Source organism: Danio aesculapii, chromosome 10 (assembly GCF_903798145.1).
Source record: "Danio aesculapii chromosome 10, fDanAes4.1, whole genome shotgun sequence".
Classification (NCBI taxonomy): Eukaryota; Metazoa; Chordata; class Actinopteri; order Cypriniformes; family Danionidae; genus Danio; species Danio aesculapii.
In genome coordinates this window covers 40434790-40459703 of record NC_079444.1, presented here as the reverse complement: position 1 = coordinate 40459703, position 24914 = coordinate 40434790, and the positions used below count along the sequence as shown (strand labels likewise).

General features: G+C 37.8%; 5 protein-coding genes across 5 annotated transcripts; 3 read left to right on the top strand and 2 right to left on the bottom strand.

The window, feature by feature from the left end:
- Positions 1-1383: 1383 nt before the first annotated feature.
- LOC130235953 (trace amine-associated receptor 13c-like) lies at positions 1384-2439 on the bottom strand. The gene has a single exon (XM_056466482.1). It carries the CDS (start codon positions 2437-2439, stop codon positions 1384-1386), a length of 1056 nt encoding a protein of 351 aa, XP_056322457.1.
- Positions 2440-4802: 2363 nt separating this feature from the next.
- LOC130235952 (trace amine-associated receptor 13c-like) lies at positions 4803-5801 on the top strand. The gene has a single exon (XM_056466481.1). It carries the CDS (start codon positions 4803-4805, stop codon positions 5799-5801), a length of 999 nt encoding a protein of 332 aa, XP_056322456.1.
- Positions 5802-9328: 3527 nt separating this feature from the next.
- LOC130235951 (trace amine-associated receptor 13c-like) lies at positions 9329-10387 on the top strand. Its single transcript, XM_056466480.1, has one exon. The coding sequence runs from the start codon at positions 9329-9331 to the stop codon at positions 10385-10387; it is 1059 nt and encodes a 352-aa protein (XP_056322455.1).
- A 3086-nt stretch (positions 10388-13473) lies between these two features.
- LOC130235950 (trace amine-associated receptor 13c-like) lies at positions 13474-14490 on the bottom strand. The gene has a single exon (XM_056466478.1). The coding sequence runs from the start codon at positions 14473-14475 to the stop codon at positions 13474-13476; it is 1002 nt and encodes a 333-aa protein (XP_056322453.1). The 5' UTR covers positions 14476-14490.
- Positions 14491-18295: 3805 nt separating this feature from the next.
- On the top strand, positions 18296-19348 carry LOC130235765 (trace amine-associated receptor 13c-like). The gene has a single exon (XM_056466216.1). The coding sequence runs from the start codon at positions 18341-18343 to the stop codon at positions 19346-19348; it is 1008 nt and encodes a 335-aa protein (XP_056322191.1). The 5' UTR covers positions 18296-18340.
- The last annotated feature ends 5566 nt before the right edge of the window (positions 19349-24914 follow it).

The following is a 24914-nucleotide window of genomic DNA, read 5'->3' as shown; positions in this document are numbered from 1 at the left end:
TAAAGTACCAAACTTTTTTTTATTGGTTTGAGGCTCTGTATTGGCATCGCAATAAGGCCAACAAGCTGATCAGTTATGGTGAAAGAAATAATATATTTTTTTGGATTGTTAAGCTCCTGGAAGTAAGAGATGGAGATGATCACCTGCAGGTTCAGAAACACAGTCCATGCTGAGAGCAATGACACAAACACATATATGATATTAAATCCATGTCTTAAGCGTCGTTCCTTGACACATGATAAGTTGATGTCAGGAAAGCAGTATTGAGTCTCCTGATCCTCTTTCTCATAGGCCATGAGTGAGTGTCCTCCTGTTAGGAGTTTGTTCTGCTTTCCTTTCTCTCCTTTTTGTTTGGACCAGACTGATCAGCCTATCTACCACCCACTCTGATGCTGTGTAATGACAATTATTTTATTTTGATATTTGTTATTGCATAAGCACAACCATGTAAGAGTGTTTGTAGTCAGTCTCTACATAGTCTCTACATAATCCATGTCAAATATGAAACACAAATAAAGAAAAATAAAAATATTTTAAACTTTTTACTCGGTAAACCTTCACAACATAATCATTTACCTGGTTGCATCATTACTGTTCGCATGAATTGTAATTGTAAATCTAGACACAGTCCAAGAGCACTGACATCTAGTGAAAGACAGAAGTAAAAGCATTTTCAGTGTTTCAGAGTTGCTTGTACCATTACCCATTGAGAGTGCTCAGTTAAAAAGTGCCCACTTTGTGCCATAGACAAGCATTCATATGGAGTCAGGATTGCTGTAGGTGCATCAGTAAACACAAACGTGATACAAAGACTTCATTTGTATTTAGTCATTTAGGAGACAGTTTTATCCATAGCGACATATAAATGAGAATAATAGAAGCACTTCAGGTCACCAGAGAGCAGAGATATATAAATATCGTAAAAAGTTGGTTTAGATTTCTTTTTATTTAATCAGACAAACAGGAAATACAGCAAAGAAATAACTCATAAGTGCTATTACAATGGGGCACTCACATTTACAGGTATTCTGGGAGGAATATCAGTAATAAATGGGTGAATGTGAGTTTGGTACTTGCACTACAACCTCTCAGAATTATTTGCAAACACATGGTGTAATAATGTATAAATGTTGTGATTAATGTATATCAGTGTACAGCAACTGCTCTGCACATGAAAAGCACATGCAATCTCATTCAAAATCATTTCCAAACAATTCAGTATTTGTATTCATTAATTTAAGATTTTATAAATGTAGTGCGCTTGGGAATTGCTTTTCAGTGAAGATGACAATATAATGCTTGATTTGAACACAGAAGAGATAGTAGCATCTTCAGTCAATTTTGAGTGAAATATGAATTTTACTATTGAATCATGAATGACATTCAGTTAAAAATATCCATGAGAGAGGATGCTGGCTGAAGTATTCGTAGAGTTATAATGCATTTAACTGATATTTTAAACCATCTGTAAAATAAAGCATAAATTAGAGGGTTTAAACCACAGCTAACAAACATAGTCCATGTTAGAAATGTTATTGTAGTAGTAGTGATTGCTGTCATTTTTGTTAGAGAACAGATGTAGAAAGGGATCCAGCAAAACAGATAAACTGTCACAATGATTCCTAATGTCAGAGCAGCTTTGCTTTCAGATTTCCTCCTCACTGAACTTTCTGTTACACATTTACCACCCTTCATCAGAGAGTTTATAACCTTCACTTGCCAGTGTACAATGTAAAAAATCCTCAGATACACAGTAATTATCAGAGTACAAGGAAGCAAGAAGGAACATATTAAATCAGCTATTCTCCAAGCAGGGCTAAACATAACAGTGCACTGTCCATAACACAGGGTTTTGTGTGAGATATTGAAAAATCCATTATTGATTACATAGACAATACTGTAAACCGAACAGCAAAACCAGCACATACAGATGCTTATCAAAGTTTTAGTTGTAGTTATCTTTTGTGGGTACAGTAAAGGGTGACACACAGCCACATAACGATCAATAGCAATTAAAACAATATTGCTCAGAGATGCAGAGAGCAATAGCCTAACAGTGATTACATAGAGTCCACAGAAGGTGTCTCCAAAGTACCAACATGTCTCAATTTGTTTGATGCCCTCAATTGGTATACCAATAAGTCCAGTAAGCAGATCAGCCACAGCCAGAGAGAGAATAATCATGTTGGTTGGAGTGTGAAGCTTCTTGAAGTGAGAGATGGAGATGATCACCAGCAGGTTCAGAAACACAGTCCATGCTGACAGCAGTGATACTAACAGATAAATGATAGTGTATTCATGTCTGGAGCGTTTCTCCTTGACACAAGATGAGTTGATGTGAGGAAAGCAGTATTGAGTCTCCTGATCCTCTGTCTCATAGGCCATGAGTGAGTCTCCTCCTGTTAGGAGTTTGTTCTGCTCTCCTTTCTGTCCTTTCATTTATACAGTGTCTGGATTATACAGACCAACCCATCTACCGCCCACTCTATGATGCTGCATAATGACATGAGTCGATCAAACAGTGGATTGAAACTGAAGTGTAAAATTGTTGGTAGTTCTGTTACTGTACACTAATTTTTATTAAAGACATTCTTTGGGCAAAAATGTAAAACCTCTCACTGCTTACTTACCGTCTTGCCTTTCCAAATGTTTGGGAGTTGGGAGTAATCCAACTCCAGGATCTTCTACCAGTAGCTGTTTTTCTACCCCCCTCCGCTGGGTGACACAGTAAAGCAGGCCAATCTGCACTATAAAATGTGGGAGAGGATGGGGAGCAGGATGGACATCTTTGTCCTTTATGCAGCAGACTTGTCGCCAGCAGTGTTGTCACAATCACCAGCGATCCAGCCTGTGCAGATCACTGGTAAACACACAGTATCACATAGAACTACAAGTTCGCAATTATATGGACTATCCAGTCATGCACTGCACACACACACCGGTTCCTAATCCTGGCTGATTGCTAACTCACTGCTTAGTTGGACTATTTATACAGCAGACTAACACACAGACTTTGCTGAGTCTTGTTGTACGTTACTGTGAACATTACAATGCATGTCCCTTGCCTTTGTCTGTTCATGTCTGTTGCCTGCCTTTGACCATCCTCCTGCTTATTGACTATGATTGCCTGTATACATCTATTTGCTCCTGTGTTGACTGTTGCTTGCCTGACCAATCTCCGCATAATAAACCTGCATCCTGTCACAGTTTCTGTTCTTGAATCACCCTTACCTGAGCCACAAGAATGGCCTCCACTACTTGAGTTGCTAGAGCTGCTGTCACTTTCAGATCTGTTACTGCCAGAGCCGCCACATCCTCCGTCACTGCCAGATCCTCCAGAGTTGCCAGATCTCCTTCCTGAGTCCCTGGAGAGGGCGCCAGATCCTCCCAAATTCCTCAAATGGTGGGAGCAAGATCCTCCTAAATCCCCTGAATAGTGGGTGCCAGATCCTCCTGAAGTCCTAGAATGGCGGGAGCCAGTTCCTCTTGAATTCCCTGAATGGCGGGTGCCAGATTCCCCTGAATCCCTGAAATTGCCAGGGGTGTCAGATCTTCCCGAACTCCTTGAATGACCAGGGGCACCAGATCCTCCCCAATTCCCTGAATGGCCGAGGGCGTCAGATCCTCTTGAATTCTTCGAATGGCCTAGCGCGCCAGATCTTACTGAATTCCCAGATGGCCAGGGCCGCCAGATCCTCTTGAATTTCCCTAGTGGCCAGGGGTGACTTACACACAGACTTTGCTGAGTCTTGTTATACGTTACTGTGAACATTACCATGCATTTCCCTTGCCTAGTCCTGCAGTGTACCGATCTTTGCTTTGTTTATTCTTGTCTGCTGCCTGCCTTTGACCATTCATGCTGGATTGCGTGTATACATCTGTTTGCTCCTGTGTTGACTGTTGCTTGCCTGACCATTCTCCGTATAATAAACGTGCGTTTGGAGCCGTACTTCCGTTGTCAGCGTCACTTCGCTTTACAAGTGTCTTAGACAGTTGTCCTCTGCCTTACCAAAGAGCCCCCTCTCGAGACCTGTTAGAGCACTTCATAGAATGCATTAGAATTATTGGATAGGGATTCACCATCTCTTCCATTGTCAGTCGTCCAAAGCTTTACACAGTGGCCACAAGAAGTGTTTAGACTTTTTTGTTGCAAAGAAGTCTTAACTTAGATTAGATGTTTTTTAAAAAGAAAATCATATTGACTTCTTGATTATGGATTGTTTCTATTTGACTGCAGTGGTCATAAAGTGTTTTTTTATTTGCATTATTGATTGTAATAGCTCCTAGCTTTCATTATTTTTTGTGTAGTCACAGATAGGGTACCAAGCAACCCAATTATAATTTCATATACATTCAATCAAAAAATGACATTTTTCGTTTATACAACACAGAAGAACTTTAAAAAATTGTAATATATATGCATCAAATAAATCTATGAAATATGTATTTATTAAAGGATGTTATACAAAATTGCATATTGAGAAATATCTAATGTCTTGTGTGGGATATCACACAAGGCATTAGATAAAGAGACATCTGTTTCTAATTACATTTTCAATGTTGTAAACTAAGCAGCAAAACCGGCAGAGACAAATGGCGATTACAGTACCCTTATTATAAACTTTTGAAAAATATCTTTCAGTGTGTTAAAGAAATGAATGAAAACCTCATGTAGACATTAGATCTGAAGGTGCACCTGCAGAGTGGTTGGTAGATGGGTTGGTCAATCTGATCCAGACACTGTATAAATGAAAGGGCAGAAAGGAGAGCAGAACAAACTCCTAACAGGAGGAGACTCACTCATGGCCTATGAGACAGAGGATCAGGAGACTCAATACTGCTTTCCTCACATCAACTCATCATGTGTCAAGGGAAAACGATCAAGTCATGAATACAATATCATGTATATGTTTTTTTCATTGCTATCAGCATGGACTGTGTTTCTGAACCTGCTGGTGATCATCTCCATCTCTTACTTTAAGAAGCTTCACACTCCAACCAACATGATTATTCTCTCTCTGGCTGTGGCTGATTTGCTTATTGGCCTTATTGTGATGCCTGTGGAGGCCGTCAAACTGATTGAGACATGTTGGTATTTTGGAGACACTTTGTGTGAGCTGTTCATGATAATTATGATGTTAACTGTCTCATCGTCCATGTGCAATTTAGTTTTAATTGCTGTTGATCGATATGTGGCTGTGTGTCACCCTTTACTATACCAACGAAAAATAACCACAACTAAAACTTTAAGCATCTGTCTGTGCTGGCTTTTCTCTTCATCCTACAATGCTGGGTTTTTGATTAGTGACAGATATTTTGAAACCAGCCAAAGACAAAACGTTTGTTATGGAATGTGTTATTTTGCTGTAAGTTTTTCATGGCAGTTCACTGACCTGTTCTTTTCTTTTGTATTACCTTGTACCCTGATCATAACTTTATATTTGAGGATATTTTATGTTGCACATCAGCAAGTGAAGGTTATAAACTCTCTGATGAAGGGTGGTAAATGTGCAATGGAAGGATGTGTAAGGAGGAAATCTGAGAGCAAAGCTGCTCTAACATTAGGAATAATTGTGGCAATTTATTTGCTTTGTTACATTCCATTTTATATATTGCATATATTACCTGTAACCGGTACAATTATCTCTTCTTCCACCATGACATTTCTAATATGGAGTTTGTATGTTAACTCAAGTCTGAATCCACTTGTCTATGCTTTATTTTACAGCTGGTTTAAATTATCAATTAAACACATCTTAACTTGTAAAATATTGTCGCCACTGTTAAACCATAAACTCTAACATGCAGTATGGTATTAATGTTTAGTTGGTAACACGTATAACACTTTTATAAAAACTACACACTATGAATCATTTATTAAGCATTAGCATCTAGTGAATTAATTATTTAAGCACTTACTCTACATTAATAAACATTAGTAAGCAGTTTATAACTGCAGCTACAAATGCTCTATTCTTGACGTATAACCACATTTATAATGTGCTTAATAATTGTACTTTCATAATTTGTGACTGGTTGATTTTTCATTATTAAATTCTGTATTGGATTATTTACAAACTATTTTTATTTAGGAGTAGTTGTAGGTTTTTAAGATCATTCAGAATGAGTTAGTAAATGATTAATAAACTATTGAAATTAGCGTTTATAATTCTTAATATTCAGGCATACAGTAATGGTTACTATGTACTGTATGTTAATAAATGCTTTATACTCAACTTCATGCAGTTTTGTGACCTAAAGTGAGGACTTTTATTTATGATTTATAAATCTCTTTTAAATGACAATTAAAGGCTCAGTATCAAATGAACGATACAACTTTGCAATCCTATCTAAAAAGTTCAATTACTGTAAAATTTAAACATTGCAGGATAACAGGAGTGTCAAAATATAACATCAAATTGGATAAAACAACAACAATATGATGCTTTAACAATATAATAGGATGCAATGTCTAAACTGTACAGTAATTATATTTTACATAAGATTTTTTATTTGATGCAGTTTCATTTGTGTATCTTCAAATGAAAAGAAACTAATAATGTCATTTATTTTCTTTTTTCCTGTTTAGAATTTAACTGAGCCTTTAATTGTCATTTATAAGGGATTTATAAAGCATAAATAGTCCTCACTTTAGATTAGGTCACAAAACTGGATGAAGTTGAGTTAATAAAGCGTTTATTAACATACAAATTAACTATTAGTATATGCCTGAATAATAACATTTATGAATGTTAGTTTGAAAATTGTATTAATCATTCTGAATACCTGGTTTGTAAATAATGCAATGCTTAATTTAGTAATATAAAAATAAATCATTAACAAAGAATAAAAGTACAATTATTAAGCACATTATAAATGTGGTTGTAAGTCAAGAAACAGCATTTGTCAATGCAGTTATAAACTGCTTACTAATGTTTATTAATGTAGAGTTAATGCTTAACAAATAATGAATTCCCTATTTGCTAATGCTTAATAAATGATTTATAGTGTGTAGTTATTATAAAGTGTTATCGTTTAGATTTATCGTTGATGCATTGATTTACAGAGATAAAACAGTACTAAAATTAAAATTTATTAAAATAATTTTGAAATGCACTTCCGAATAGTTTTGTTAACGTTTCATTTTCATTTAGTTAATATTTTCTATTTTGCTTTATTCAATACATGAGTAGCATTGGGTTTGGTCAATAAGATGTTTTTTGAGTATACTTGTTTGAGGTCTTCACTTGTTTTTGTTACTTTTAGGATTATCATATTTACATATTTTCCTTTATATATGGTAAGAAGACATTAGTTTGCCTGCCTTTTAAATCTGTGGCATCTAAATCTCCTTCACATCAAGGGCTGCAGCTATTACTTTCATAAATGATTTTAAAAAAAGTTAATACATTTTGCCCTTTTATTACATTCACATTAAAATAACCTACTGGGTGTTGCAAATATGTCAGTGACCAGCATTTTGAGTATAACATCAGTTGCTTCTTGTGGAGTGCATGTCTTTTTTGATTTTTGATTTTTTGTGTGAAGATTTTCATTCATGATGTGTTGTTTCTGTCTGAAAATTGGCAAATAATTTAATATAATCCAATATAAAAAATATAAATTAAAAAGTAAATTGCTGATAATTAAATGTAAGTGATTAAATAAAAATCCTGTTTATGGAATTCTTGTGCAGTGTAGCGGATTTGCATTGAAGGAATTGTTTACCGATGTCTACATAGTAGTTATGTAAACTAAATAAATCTCCGTAGCCACTGGGGCAGGGCCGAGAGCCATGATTGTGTGAGGCTGGTGCCTTGAGTGTTAAAGAGTCTCACAAAGGAGCTCTGGATATTAAAAGGAGGAGAGACAGAAGTGGAAGACGAGACCAGGCCTGGACACTTTGGTTGTTTTGCTTTCAGTTTGGCGGTAGTCAACGTGAGGTGCTGCCACCTGTTTGTTTTGATTCATTTCATAATTAAAATTATTTAAAGTTCATCAGTTCTTCACTGCGCTCAGTGTGGTAGTGCTCAATGTGTATTCATTGTGGCTGACATGGATTGAAGTTTTTCAGTTAGAAAGTCCAGGATCTGTTTGCAGAGGGAGGTGTTAGGTTCGAGCAGGTTGAGTTTATTAATGATCTGTTGTGGGAATATTGTGTTGAACAGCATTCTAACATTGATTCATTCATTTTCTTTTCGGCTTTGTCCCTTTATTAATCAGGGGTTGCCACACGAATGAACCGGCAACTTATTCAGCATGTTTTATGCAGTGAATGCGCTTCCAGCCACAACCCATCACAGTGAAACACCTATACACTTTCATTCACACACATACACTACAGACAATTTAGCTTACTCAATTCACCTATAGTGCATGTCTTTGAACATGTGGGGAAAACCGGAGCACCTGGAGGAAACCCACGCAATCACGGGGAGAACATGCAAACTCTGCACAGAAATGCCAACTGACCCAGCCGAGGCTCGCACCAGCGACCTTCTTGCTGTGAGGAGACAGTGCTACCCACTGCGCCACCGTGTTGTCTGGCATTCTAACATAAGTGTCTTTATTTTCTAGATGGGTAAGAGCCATCCGTAGCTTTAAATTCTGTAAGCTCTTTATATTTCAGTGGATTCTGACTGGCTGTCAGTGTTTTATCATTCACCAGCTAGAAAGAAAATTCACTCTGAAAGTCATCGCAACATTATCGTTCCTCTGTATCTTTATTCTTACAGTCAGGGGTACACTAAAGTGGTTCACGGGTGCACACGCAAAGCACTTTTGCAGATAAGCATCCACTCCCACTCAACTTGAATAGCAAATGTCTGTTGCTCCATCACAAATTTACATGACAAATTTTCTAATATACACGTTAAGCCAGTGATCAGTCATGTTCATAGAGATCTACTTTTCTGCATAGCTTCTTATTCTGTCTCTAATAGTGTGCCCTGCCACCCTGCAAAAAAAGCTCTTTTTGGCCTCTGATATCCTGTCCTTTTGGTCATGACCTAAAGCTATAATAATTAATCTGTTACAGTAAAGTATAGATTATAAGTATTATACTATTTTCTTATATGTTACTAATTCTGTTCTCAGTGTTGTAAACTAAACAGCAAATAGATACTTATTAAAGTTTTAGTCTTATTAAATTTATTTTTTCCCATGTCTTTTGTCTTAAATACACAGAATTTGACCACCAAATTTGAAATTATTATGAAATAATATTATCATATAATTAATATTATTATTAATATTATCATTATTATCATTATGCAGCATCATAGTGGGCGGTAGATGGGCTGGTCAGTCTGATCCAGACACTGTATAAATGAAAGGACAGAAAGACGAGCAGAACAAACTCCTTTCAGGAGGAGACTCACTCATGGCCTATGAGACAGAGGATCAGGAGACTCAATACTGCTTTCCTGACATCAACTCATCATGTGTCAAGGGGAAACGCTCCAAACATGTATACAATATCATGTATGTGTTTTTTTCATTGCTGTCAGCATGGACTGTGTTTCTGAACCTGCTGGTGATCATCTCCATCTCTCACTTCAAGAAGCTTCACACTCCAACCAACATGATTATTCTCTCTCTGGCTGTTGCTGATCTGCTTGTTGGACTTATTGTGATGCCTGTAGAGGCCATCAAACTGATTGAGACGTGCTGGTACTTTGGAGACACTTTGTGTGACCTTTTTATGATAATCATGGGACTAACTGTCTCCACATCTATCTGTAACTTAGTTATAATCGCTGTGGATCGTTATGTGGCTGTTTGTCTTCCTTTAATGTACCCACAGAAAATAACCACAACAAAAACTTTAATAAGCATCTCTTTGTGCTGGTTTTTCTCATTAACCTACAATGCTGGATATTTGATTAGTGGCAGATATTTTGAAATCAACCAAAGCCTCAGCACATGTTATGGAAAATGTTATTTAGTAATAAGTTTTTCATGGGTATTCACTGACCTGTTATTTTCCTTTTTATTACCTTGTACTCTGATTATTACTTTATATTTGAGGATATTTTATGTTGCACATCAGCAAGTGAAGGTTATAAACTCTATGATGAAGGGTGGTAAATGTGTATTGGAGGGTTCAGTGAAGAGAAAATCTGAGAGCAAAGCTGCTCTAACATTAGGAATAATTGTGACAGTTTATTTACTTTGCTACATTCCGTTTTATATATTGTATATGTTATCTGTAACAGGTACTACAATCATTTCTTCTACCACAATGACATTTATAATATGGACTTTGTATATTAACTCAAGCGTGAATCCTCTCATCTATGCTTTATTTTACAGCTGGTTTAAAATATCAGTTAAACACATCTTAACTTGTAAAATATTTTCCCCACTTTTGAAGCAAAAACTCTAATGGTAGAATACAGATTTTATTTATATTGATGGACATTTTTAATAGAGAAAAAAAGTACTGACCATGCCTAACCTTTTTTGACGTTCTGCCATGGGCTTACTTTTATTTGGCCAAGATGACTTTTTGATCATTCGGATAAGTTAATAGCTTTGATAATGCTTCTTTTACATTCAGTGCATATTTTATCTTCTGTGTATATATAATCAACACTGTGATCAACCATGCTATCAGTAGAGATTATTCACCTTATATTTAAGATTGTTTTATTTTTTATTATTTCCATAGAACATTGTTTATGCATAAATACACATTTCAGAGTCTGTGGTCCTGACTTTAAGAGATCAATTGATTTGTTCTCATTTTACAGTGTGTGTTCAGTTTTGTTGAAGTAGGCCTTGAACTTTTCACTGCAATTGTGCTACAAAAGAGGCATTTAGGTGTGGACACCAAACATTTAATGCTGCTGAGAGGGGTTAAAAATACTATGACAGCAAAAAGTGTATTTAAATAATAAGGAACTAAGATTGGTGAGAGTATGCTTGTTTAGTCTGTTTTTCATTTGACATCCTAATGATAGTTAGAAACAAGATGTGTTTTTCAGTTTAGGAGTTTAAATGAACTTTACAGACGTTCAACCTTCTACTTTTTCATAAAGTGTTTTATGTGACGACTGAGGTTTCCCATGACATATGATAAATGTCATGTCAATGTGCACACTCTGCATTCTGTACTCATGGAAATGTGTTTTTTTTTTTTATTATCTTTTCAATAAAGGGTTACCCAATCACATATTAATCAACATCAATTGAATCTTTATTGCACAGAGTTATCAAGAGGGACAGCTTAAAAATAATTACAAAACCATTGACAGAATGTGTCCCTAAAGTAGCAACATCTCTTAATTAGTTCGATGCTCTGTATTGCCATCGCAATAAGGCCAAAAAGCAAATCAGTTACACTCAGAGAGCGAATAATCATATTTGTTGAATTGTCAAGCTTCTTGATGTGTGAGATGGAGATGATCACCAGCAAGTTCAGAAACACAGTCCATGTGTGGAGTATTTTGCCGTGACATGATGGCCCAATCCCAATTCTACCCCTTAGCCCTTCCTCTTCCCCTTACCCCTACCCCTCATTTTGCGTGTTCACGTGAAGGGGTAGGGGTGTCCCAATTCTCTTTAGCTTGAAGGCGTAGGGCTAAGGGGAAGTGGTAGATACCCATTCGAATGGAGATTTTTTCAGCACCACATTTGAAACCAAGGGGTAAGAAAATTTCCCAGAATACACCAGCCACAACGGAAGCACCTGGAAGTAAGGAGATCAACAACTTAGTATTTTTTGCCATTATTACGTTTTTTTTACAACAAACATGTTTTAATAAATTCACAACCGCGCTCCTGTTTACTGTCATGCTTTAAAAAAAGCCTGTAAAATAAAAAACGCTAAATTTCGCTATATATAATCCATAATCATAACTCCTGTATAGCAGTCCCACAACATTCGGTAACTCGATGACATTCGAATACCCTGTCAGAAAAGTCTAGTGGCTGGGAATGAGCTTTTTACGGTGTCTGCTATAATGTTAATGTTGTGTTTGCGTGTTTATATTAATGAATATGGCCACTGTGTAAATGGGCTATATAGTTATGATCTTATTGCCACATTATATCGTTATAATAACATGATATATGCCTTCAGTGATTTCCTGAAGATAAATATGAAAAAATAACCTGGAATAACTACAGCATTTGATCGTCTGATCTCATATGAAGGAAGAGATTGCCATGACATATGATGACGTGTTCAGGTGTTGTAGTGCTGTCCCATTTCTTAGGGGTAAAATTTGAAGCCCTCCCCCTTCACGATCTGTTTCAAGGGCCAAGGGGTAGGGGTACAAAAATAGAACTGGGATTGGGGCGATGGCAGGAAAGCATTATTGAGTCTCCTGTTCTCGACTGCTGTGTAATCATAATTATTTTATTTATATATACTTTGTTTGCATAAGCACAACCATCTAAGAGTGTTTGTAGTCAGTCTTTGTACACCACTAAAAGCATGCTCAAATCTTTAATTTGCAGCTAATGATTAAAGATTTAATTTACAATTCCTTAGAGAATCCAAATTTGTCCAAATATGAATCGTTAAAAGTGATATGTTTGAGATAAATAAATATATTTTAAACTTTTACCCTGTAAACAGTTGCTTCTGTCCAATGCACTTACATTGCACTTTACAACATAGTGGCATTTTCAAAATGATATAATCATTTACCTAGTTGCGTTGTTAGTGTTAGCATGGGTTGTATTTCGGAATCTCGACACAGACGAAGAGCACTGCCATCTGGTTAAAGACAAAAGTAAAAGCAGTATTTCAGTTTCAGTGCGTCAAAGTTACTGGTAACATTACCCACTGACAGTGCTCAGTTGGAAAGTGCACAGATTGTGCCATAGACAAGCATTCATATGGAGTCAAGATTGCTGTAGGTGCATCAGTAATCACAAACATGATACAAAGACTTCATTTGTATTTAGTCATTTAGGAGACACTTTTATCCATAGCAACATATAAATGAGGATAATAGAAGCACTTCAGGTCACCAGAGAGCAGAGATATATAAATATCGTAAAAAGTTGGTTTAGATTTCTTTTTATTTAATCAGACAAACAGGAAATACAGCAAAGAAATAACTAGTAAGTGCTGTTACAATGGGGCACTCACATTTACAGGTATTCTGGGAGGAATATTAGTAATAAATGGGTGAATGTGAGTTTGGTGCTTGCTCTACAACCTCTCAGAATTATTTGCAAACACATGGTGTAATAATGTATAAATGTTGTCTTTAATGTATATCAGTCTACAGCAACTGCTCTGCACATGAAAAGCACATGCAATCTCATTCAAAATCATTTCCAAACATTTCAGTATTTGTATTCATTAATTTAAGATTTTATAAATGTAGTGCACTTGTGAATTGCTTTTCAGTGAAGATAGCAATATAATGCTTGATTTGAACACAGAAGAGATAGTAGCATCTTCAGTCAATTTTGAGTGAAATATGAATTTTACTATTGAATCATGAATGACATTCAGTTAAAAATATCCATGAGAGAGGATGCTGGCTGAAGTATTCGTAGAGTTATAATGCATTTAACTGATATTTTAAACCATCTGTAAAATAAAGCATAGACTAGAGGGTTTAAACCACAGCTAACAAACAAAGTCCATGTTAAAAATGTCATTGTAGTAGTAGTGATTGCTGTCATTTTTGTTAGAGAACAGATGTAGAAAGGGATCCAGCAAAACAGATAAACTGTCACAATGATTCCTAATGTCAGAGCAGCTTTGCTTTCAGATTTCCTCTTTGTTGAACCCTCTACTGCACATTTACCACCCTTCATCAGAGAGTTTATCACTTTTACTTGAAATTGTACAATGTAAAATATCCTCAGATACACAGTTATAATCACAGTACAAGGAAGTAGGAAGGAAAATATTAAATCAGCTAATCTCCAAGCAGGGCTGAACATAACAGTGCACTGTCCATAACACAGGGTTTTGTGTGAGATTTTAAAATAGCCATTACTAATTACATATTCAATGTTGTAAACTGAACAGCAAAGCCAGCACATACAGATGCTTATCAAAGTTTTAGTTGTAGTTATTTTTTGTGGGTACAGTAAAGGGTGACACACAGCAAAATAACGATCAAGAGCAATTAAAACAATATTGCTCAGAGATGCAGAGAGCAGCAGCCTAACAGTGATTACATAGAGTCCACACAAGGTGTCTCCAAAGTACCAACATGTCTCGGTTTGTTTGATGCCCTCAATTGGTATCACAATAAGCCCAGTAAGCAGATCAGCCACAGCCAGAGAGAGAATAATCATGTTGGTTGGAGTGTGAAGCTTCTTGAAGTGAGAGATGGAGATGATCACCAGCAGGTTTAGAAACACAGTCCATGCTGACAGCAGTGATACTAACAGGTAAATTATATTGTATTCATGTTTGGAGCGTCTCTCCTTGACACATGATGAGTTGATGTGAGGAAAGCAGTATTGAGTCTCCTGATCCGCTGTCTCATAGGCCATGAGTGAGTCTCCTCCTGTTAGGAGTTTGTTCTGCTCTCCTTTCTGTACTTTTATTTATACTGTGTCTGGATCAGACTGACCAACCCATCTTCCGCCCACTATGATGCTGCATAATGAAATATTTTTTTCTTTATGCATGAGCACAACAGTGGTTGAAACTTGTGTAAAGGGGTTTGTAGAACTTTCTTGTGCTTTTTTTTTTCTTAATATATTTTAAATGGCTACAACTGATTCCAAATGTTCATAATTTATTTGTTTTGTCACATTCAGGTTGTTTGAACTTCATGGTAACTGTTGGTATATTAGCAACAGCAAGCTACAATTAATAACTACAATTACTTTCACTATAGGTTAGGGGAAGAACACATCAGGAGATTTGAACATTAGTACAGACAAAAATAGAAATTGAGAAATGTCTAATGTTTTGTGTGATATTTCAAAATATCTGTTACTAATTTGTGCTGGATCGCCTTTATTTAATCACCCTAATTAAATAAAGATAAACCAGAATCCTCCCTTCGCTATATTTCTTAGCTAGGGTTTAGTTAAAGGATCGTCTTTATAATGTATTTTGCTAGAGAATAAATTAGATTCATACTTTACCACACAGGGTAACTCTTGATGGGTGCTGGAAAAGGAAGTCAATGTCCACTCCAGTTGAAGAAAAGTAATAAAATACACTTTTATTAATAAAATAAAATCCAGTGAAAAGGTAGAATAAACAAAGGACAAATGACAGAAACAAAATCCTTACTTTATCCTCTGTTGAGGATAAAGGGCAACCAACTCAATATACAGAAATCGGGAAGCGCAAAGCTGGTCAGTTTGGTTCAGCTTTTATACTTCCAAAATCAGGTCATGCACATAACTACACCTCATATATCAGTGAGGACTTGACGTACTGCATATAATTACCCGTACACCATCTGGGTGTTACCTAATATATCAAAACACTAATTATAAATCGCTAAAGGACTAACCAATATGATGTGGTCTGACCACTCAGTTAAGAATTCTACTATTCAGCAAAACTTATAGGTCATGTCTTATGTGAACAAATTTATAGTTGTTCCATAGGCACATTTTAGAACATAAATCAACATACAAACACTCTCATACACATTGTCTAGATACTTTTAAGGCATTAAGCATTCCACAAGGTATTAGCAATGAGAGGCACCCTTAATTTACGATGACTATGAGACCTCCGGACTTAGCGAGCAGAGTCTCAGGTCTTCAGGGTCAGCTGCGCGAGTTGTGTGCACTCAGAGGATAGGAGCTCAGGAGAGGGTAGGAACAGATGAGGGTCCAAGAGAGGTAGCATCTCCCTTCCTCTCCGTTCCTGTGTCCTGCGCGCCCTCTTCTGGTCACGTCGTGCTCTTCTCTTGCCCTTGACTGTTTCAGATAAAGTTGAACTCTGAAGTATTGGAATGTCAGAATACAGGAGAGGTTTGCGTTGGTATTTTCGTTGTCTCACGTTAATAATGGCACCATTCGTTCCATGGGCACCGTTCACTACAAATTACATTTTCAATGTTGTAAAATAAACAGCAAAACCAGCAGAGACAAATGTTGATTAATGCACCCTTTTTATTGAAATTTATTGAAATTACATTTCATGCAGTGTGCAATGGTGTGTTCACACCAGATGCGCACGAAGAGCCAAGTGCGAGTTGTTTACAAGTTAAGTCATTGCAAGGACACGAATAGACATCCTGCGGCACAAATGACACGGCGCGAGTTGAACGTTTTGCCGCATTAACCAATCAGAAGCTATGTCTTGTAGGAGCGTGATTCTGACATAGCGCCTGTTGTTGGTGTCCCAGAGAAAAAAATCCTCCTGCCGACACCAGACAACAGTTCATCAATCTGAGCTCGGCTCAATCGGAAGCACCACTTAAAGCTTCCATCATCCAGGTGTAGTTTCTTGAAGAGTTGATGAACTCACAGAGCTGGGTACACCACTTAATGGATCTAGAGGACTTCATAAGACACAAACACAGCTATTCTCTCAATAAAATCTATGTCAGCCAAATTAGCAATAAAACTGGAGTTACTGGGCAGACAGAAGCCCTGCCCATGACACGAATCCATGTCTGTTGTGAATTTGACGTGCGAATAAATCGAGTAAACTCAAAATGTTCACGTGCGAATAGTGCAATTTATTCACACAGTCCGCGTCTGGTGTAAACACAGCATAACAGAAAGTAATGACAACATGCAGACCTTAAATCTAAAAGTATGTTATATGAATCTCTCAAACTGAAGAGTCCGCTCATTATTCAAAACATTGAAATTAGATTGAACATTGAAATTAATTGAAATTAAAGGCTGTGAGGAATCAATATTAGTTCTCCCCGCCCACCGTTTCTACGTGCCTTTCTGCGTGCCTTAATATCCTCCCTCGGCTGCGTCAGACAACAGACAGACTTAAAGGAAGCAGATCTCACGTAGCGTTTGTGAGAAATACTACAGTCAGAACTTTACCAATGAGTATTTATTGTGCAGTTGCATCGCAGAGTCACACAAAGTTCACGCGCGCGCACACGCACACACACACACAGATACACGCGCACACACACACCACAGTAGAGACACACACACAGACAGACAGAGCGCACGTTTAGCTTTGGAATCTTTTTGCACGCAAATGTGACATGATACAGATTAATCTCCACTGCTGTATGGATATCTGTTATATTAATGCACACAATAAACCTGATTTAACGTCCACAAACCGGGATTAAAGCGTCTTCCTTTATAATTGTTCTGACACGCAGCTGTGCTGATGAAGTTTAAAGGTAATATACACAACAATACTACAGTTTTACTGATGGTTATTGAAGAAAGGTTAACAGCAACACTGAACACTCCCTTGTTAGACTTATGCTTTAAGTTAAAATTGAAACCATATTATCTTTTAATACACTGAATAAGGATTGGACAAATGTACTAAGTGATTCCTTTGGGACAATCAACACCAACTGGAACCGCGTCTTTTTTAAAAGGAAACGAGCAGTAAATCGGGATTTCACCATTTCCAGATGCGAAAAGCTCTCGGGTAAAAAATGTTCATTACTAGCGTATTTTTGTCACATGCACTGTACTCCACACGTAAGTTCAGCTGCGCTCTCATAGCAGGGAAATGAAAACAAAACCTTCTTGGCAGCACATTTAAAAACGCAACACTGACGATCTGTGTCTCCAAACAATTCTTCTTCTTCCACTTGTTTTGGCAACACAACGTGGCATCTCTCTGCCGTCTGAACACTTTAACAGTTAAAAACAGTCCTCGAAGCTATCATGCATATTAATGAACATGCACCGCATACACAATAGAGTGCACTGATTGGTTTGAACCAAGTATTTGTCATGAATTAATGGTGCACTTCAAAGACATCACGATGCACTCGCAGGTACCAACGTCCACTCTCCACGCTGGAATACACGCAAGGATCGAATCGGCGTGACGCAGCTTCAGAAATTAGTTTCAAACCGGAAGAACGAATTTGCTCGAAGCAACGCAAAAACAACCTATTTTTATTCTTTTGTGAAATATATGTGTCCTAATGGTGTTTTTAGCAGCTTTGGACACATATACAACTGTCAACAGCTTAAAAAATGTGTTTTGGTGTTTCGGGACCCTTTAAAGTTTTAGTTGTTTTTTTTAAGTTATCAGTTCTATGTATTTTGGCTTATGTACACAACAATATAAAATTAAAGCTTTAAATAATGAAAATAATTATCATTATTATGCAACAGCATCAGAGTAGGCGGGAGATTGGTTGGTTGGTCTGATCCAGACACTGTATAAAAAGGACAGAAAAGAGACCAAAACACACTCTTAACTGGAGGAGACTCACTCATGGCCTATGAGACAGAGGATCAGGAGACTCAATACTGCTTTCCTAACATCAACTCATCATGTATTAAAGGAAAACGCTCCAAACATGAATACAATACCATGTATATGTTTTTTTCATTGCTGTCAGCATGGACTGTGTTTTTAAACCTGCTGGTGATCATCTCCATCTCTCACTTCAAGAAGCTTCACACTCCAACCAACATGATTATTCTCTCTCTGGCTGTTGCTGATCTGCTTGTTGGACTCATTGTGATGCCTGTAGAGGCCATCAAACTGATTGAGACGTGTTGGTACTTTGGAGACACTTTCTGTGGACTGTTTTTGACAATTATGGCACTGCTTGGCTCTACATCTCTTAGTAATTTAGTTTTAATTGCTGTTGATCGGTATGTGGCTGTGTGTCACCCTCTACTATACCCACAGAAAATTACTATCACTAAAACTTTAATCTCTATCTGTCTCTGCTGGATTTTTTCTTCAGCTTACAGCACTGTTGTTATTGTTCAAAATAAACATTCTGACAGTTCACAGAGAACAGATCTGTGTTATGGAGAGTGTAGCTTTAATCCTAGTTTTATTTACATTGTCATTAATGAGATTTATTACTTTGTGTTACCTTGTACTGTAATCATTACTGCATATATGAGGATCTTTTATGTTGCTTTTAAGCAAGTGAAGGTTATAAACTCTCTGATGAAGAGTGGTAAATGTGTAACGGAGGGTTCAGTGAAGAGGAAATCTGAGCACAAAGCTGCTTTGACATTAGGAATCATTGTGACAGTTTATCTGCTTTGCTATATTCCATACTATATATTGTCTATAATAGGGCCTACAGTAATCTCTCTTGACACCATGACATATCTGTTGTGGGCTTTTTATGGTAGCTGTGCTTTGAATCCTCTTATCTATGCTTTATTTTACCGCTGGTTTAAAATATCAGTTAAACACATCTTAACCCTTAAAATACTGGAGCCAGCATCCTCACTCTTAGACATTTTTACAGGTTGATTTTTATTTATTTATTACTGATGAACACAAACTAATATAAAGGTATTTTGTCTCAGTATGTAAACTAGACATGAAAACACTAAAAAAATCAGTGGACTCTATATATCTGTCCATAACTTATGTTGATGCTGTAATATAATACTTTACGCTTAACAGTTTTAATAATAATATTTTTCATTGTTTGCTAACAAAGAGTTTGCCTACTTACTGTTCCCATAATAATTCTGACGATCATTCAATGTTGATCTTAGTTGATCTTTAATTTAGTTCTGATTATTGGACTTGTTGTCATAGTCTTGGAGGGCCAAAATGGACTGAAATCTGCAATGCCTTTGGCCTGTTTGTAATGACGTAATGAGGAGATTTTGCATTAATGCAGAATGAAGTGTGTGTGTTTTACATATTTATTAAACAGTTCAGTAGGACATCATCTCCACAACTGTAATGTGTGTGGAAAAAAATCATAACATTTTAATTAATACACCCTTTACTTTAAGGTACAATTCTGGTTGACTATGAGATTTAGCTCAAACTCCAAATCCTAATTTGCTGTTGATTAATAGTTATTAGGTAGTAGTTGGGTTTTGGTATTGGTTAGGATTAGGGATGCAAGATAAGATCATGAATTATGTACTTTTTAAATACTAATAAATCACCAATATCTTAATAATAGACAGGTAATAAGACACTAGTTAAACACATAATTAATTTGAGAAATATCACACCTACAAATCTATTTGCATAAATTAGTAATGTGACGTTATTTTCATTTAATATTAATTTCCTTTCCACCTTAGACCTCAGTCTGTACAGTTGTTGCATAGGTGTAATGATTTAAACTTATCCATCAATTGAGGTCATAGTCTTTTAGTATGTGAGATGGTTCTGGTGGTTAACTGGTAAAGTTAACTGGTAGTCAACTTTAACATTGTGCTTTACAACATTCTGTGCTACTTTTAGTTGATACAGAGGCTGTTTATGTCAGCCATGACCATCCTTTTATGTGGGGCATTTATAGCTGTATGGGTAGATTACATTACACCCATAACTGTTTATTGATGTCTAATAAGAGCTTTGTTTTTCTTTTAGGAGTCATGGCTGGTAATCATCAATTTGTTGCAAATTAGCTCATACGGTAATATGAGAAAATATAATAACTAGTTATAATAATTTTGCATATTTTGATCAGTTATATGTAATCATTTGATGTAAGCACTTCATTTTAGTGACACAAAAGCTGTGATGAAACATCAAAGGAAAAATTCAATACTACATTAATTCTGAGATTTAAAAAATGCATCACTATTCTCTCTTGAATGGATTCTGAGCTTAGTTTTTAACAGCAGATGGCACTGTATGTTTTACAAACAGCCACACTCTACTTGCATCCTCCTGTCCTTTCAACCTACAACCCCAAATCAGAAAAAGTTGGGACGGTATGGAAAACGCAAATAAAAAAAGAAGGTAGTGATTTCCAAATAAACTGGAACTTGTATTTTATTGCAGACAATGTGAACACAAAAATACTTCATTTCTTGTCAGGTCAACTTAAATTCATTTCTAAATATACATAATTTCCTGTCATTCAGACCTGCAACACATTACAACAAAATTAGGGACATGAGCAATTTAGGGCTAGTAATCAGGTAAATTAGTTAAATGATGTGAATTGAAACCGGTGATGTAAGCAGGTGATTATAATTATCATTTGGAACAAAAGCATCATCCAAGAAAGGTCTAGTCCTTATGGAGCAAAAATAGACAGAGGATCGCCAGTTTGCCAACAAATACATGAAAAAATTATTGAAATGTGTAAAAACAATGTTCCTCGAAAGATATGAAGACATTTGGATATTTCACCGCCAATAGTGCATAACATGATTAAAATATTCAAGGAATCTGGAGGAAATTCAGTACGAAAAGGACATGGGCGCAAGCCTAAGCTGAACTACCGGGATCTCCCTCAGGCGGCACTGCATCAAGAATCATTATTTATCTATGAATTATATCTCAACATGGGCTCAGGATTACTTTGACAAACCTTTATCAAGTACCAAAATATGTAGTTACATCCACAAATGGTTGACTCATTTTGGCACAGTCTCGGAATCAGTTGATTATGAACAGGGATATGGTGCTCTGGCATCTTGACTAGGGGCTTTGGGTCACTCGGGAAAAGAGCAAGCTCACCCCGTGCAGAGTCAGTAATTTTTGCCCAAGACATGGGTGGCTGTGTTGTTTAACCATAGTGAAATGCACTGCTCTGAACTTGGGAGGCTGTTTAGTTTATTGAATTGCAAGTCCGATCACTCGAAGAGCCATCTCGACGAACTGGGCACCATGACTACAATCACTGACGCAACATCAGTGCATGCCGAGAGAGTGCTGAAAGTGAGAGACTGGCCCTCACATTGCTCCTAGGATCCCATAGGGGAGGCTGGAGGTGCAAGAAGATAGTCCGTGCACTGGCGAGCTAGAAGGTCAGACTGGCAACATTCAAGACTTCACAGGCAGAGAGAGAGAAAAACTGCACTTTCATTGCACTGTGTATTTCTTGCAGGAATAATCCCCGACCCTACACTGGGAAGAAAGGCTCACCTTCAACCCAACCACCGAAGCTGCCTAGGAAAGCATATCTATCATGATACAGGCTGGACTCAATGGTTTCCTCCAAACATGATGACTCAATCTCTTATGCCGCGATAGACATCTGATCACCGCTGTCATTAAGCGAGAGTGCGACCATCCTGGAGGATAATTCCAGGACAGGTTTGAACACACAGACTGGAGTATGTTTACTTCCCAGGCCACATGTGGCTCTCACACAGACATTGACAGTTACACTTCCTCTGTTCTGGAATATATCAACACCACCATAGACAGTGTTACAACCCAGAAACAGATCACCACATACCCAAATCAAAAGCCATGGATGAACAAGGAGGTGCGCCTTCTGCTGAAGGCACGCAACACTGCCTTCAGATCAGGGGATGCACAGGCCTACAGCACTTCCAGGGCTAATCTGAAGAGGGGCATCAAAAAGGCCAAGCACTGCTACAAGCTAAAGCTAGAGGAGCACTTTTCCAACTCTGATCCTTGACGCATGTGGCAGGGCATCCAGGCCATCAGCAACTACAAACCCAGCCAGTCCACACCCACAGCCACAAATGTCTCCTTCCTGAACGAGCTAAATGACTTTTATGCCCGCTTTGAAAGAGACAATACAGAACCCTACACCAGGAACACTACCTCAACAGACCACTCACCTATCACACTCACCTCCTCAGAAGTCTACACCGCACTTAGTCGGATCAATGTGCGTAAGGCTGCTGGACCAGACAGTATCCCTGGGCGCGTCCTCAAAGCATGTGCAGAACAGCTCACTGGGGTATTCACAGACATTTTCAACCTGTCGCTTAACCTAGCAACTGTGCCAACATGCTTTAAAACCACCTCTATTGTGCCAGTGCTCAAACACTCCAGCCCAACATGCCTGAATGACTACCGCCCTGTAGCACTCACACCCATCATCATGAAGTGCTTCGAGCGGTTGGTCCTGGCACATCTGAAAGACTCTCTGCCATCCACACTGGACCCACATCAGTTTGCCTACCGTGGGAACAGGAGCACAGAAGATGCCATCTCCATAGCACTGCACTCTGTACTCACACACCTGGACAATAAAAACACTTATGCACGAATGCTGTTTGTTGACTTCAGCTCAGCATTCAACACTGTCATACCCTCTAAGCTAGTGATCAAACTCAGAGACCTGGATATCGACACGTCTCTCTGCAACTGGGTTATGGACTTTCTGACTAACAGACCTCAGAATGTTAGATCAGGCCACATCTGCTCCACCACCGTCACACTCAACACTGGTGTACCACAGGGCTGCGTGCTGAGCCCCTTCCTCTACTCCCTTTTTACCATCGACTGTAGGACTGTAAACAGATCCAACACCATCATCAAATTTGCAGATGACACCACAGTGATTAGTCTAATCAGCAATAATGATGAGACTGCCTACAGGAAGGAGATACAGCATCTGGCCACCTGGTGCACCGACAATAATCTGCTCCTTAACACCAACAAGACCAAGGAGCTCATTGTGGACTTCAGGAAGGGACGAACGGGCTCGCATGATCCCATCCACATTAATGGGATGGCCGTTGAGCCTGTCTCATCCTTCAAGTTCCTGGGGACCCACATCTTAAAGGACCTTTCCTGGACCACCAACACCTCCAGCCTGGTCAAGAAGGCTCACCAGCGCCTATTCTTCTTGAGGCAACTCAAGAAGAACCAGCTTTCATCAGCCGTCTTGGTGAACTTCTACTGCTGCACAATAGAAAGCATCCTGACCAACTGCGTCACGGTCTGGTATGGAAGCTGCTCTGTTGCTGAGCGTAAGGCACTGCAGCGGGTGGTGAAAACTGCCCAACGCATCACAGGGACTACACTGCCAGCCATTGAGGATATCCAGAAGAAACACTGTCTGCGCCGAGCACGCAGTATTCTTAAGGACACCTCTCACCCTGCTCACTGACTGTTTTCTCTCCTGCCTTCCGGCAGGCGCTTCAGGCTCCCCTGGACAAAAACCAGCAGACGGAGGAACAGCTTTTTCCCCAGAGCTGTCTTCCTTTTGAACTCTGCCCCTCACTGACTCTTTTGCCCCCCCAATACACCCCCCACACTCCTCTAACTTATACTCCTCACAATCACTGCACTATTTAACATTTGCACATATTCATTGCACTACATTGCACTGATTCACTTATTTGAACTGTACACACCCACAGCACATGGACATTTGTAATTATGTTTATCTATCTGCACACTTCTGATTATTAATAGCATCCTGTACATATATTCATTTATTGTAAATCTGTTCATAGCTAATACAACCTGTATATAATGTTCATAGTACATCTATCTGTAAATATTACCATAATTTTTCTATAACTGCACTTTATTACTTATACCTGTATCCTGCACTTGCTGCTATTGCACTGCTGGTTAGACCTAAACTGCATTTCGTTGCATTGTACTTGTACATGTGTAATGACAATAAAGTTGAATCTAATCTAATCTAAAAATTCACCACCCACATTCGACTGACCGACCGACTGACTGATCGCAACATGTGCAAAATAATTCCATATTTCAATTTGTGAATTAGCTCTGTCCATAAGCTGTGGGTGGTCACTAAGTTGACCTGAATGTGCATCCCACAATTTCTCACTATGAAAGCAGGAGAGTGTCTGAGAGAAAAAAGCACAGTTCAACATGCACTCAATGTGCCATTGCAGCAGCGGGCTGCCCCCACCCTCAAAAGTACCATGGCAAAAGAGCCATGGGATTGCGATACCATTTTAGCGGTTATTGCCAGTACTAAATTATTGTTTTTTTGTCATTTTATAATTGATGTTCACAAATAAAATTTAACCAAATAAAAAACAACAACAACATCCTGATAAATTGTAATATAACAATTTTCAATTCCAGGTAAACTATCTATTTTTCCACTATTCTCATTTTTAAATTTTGTTTCCATTGTCATTATATA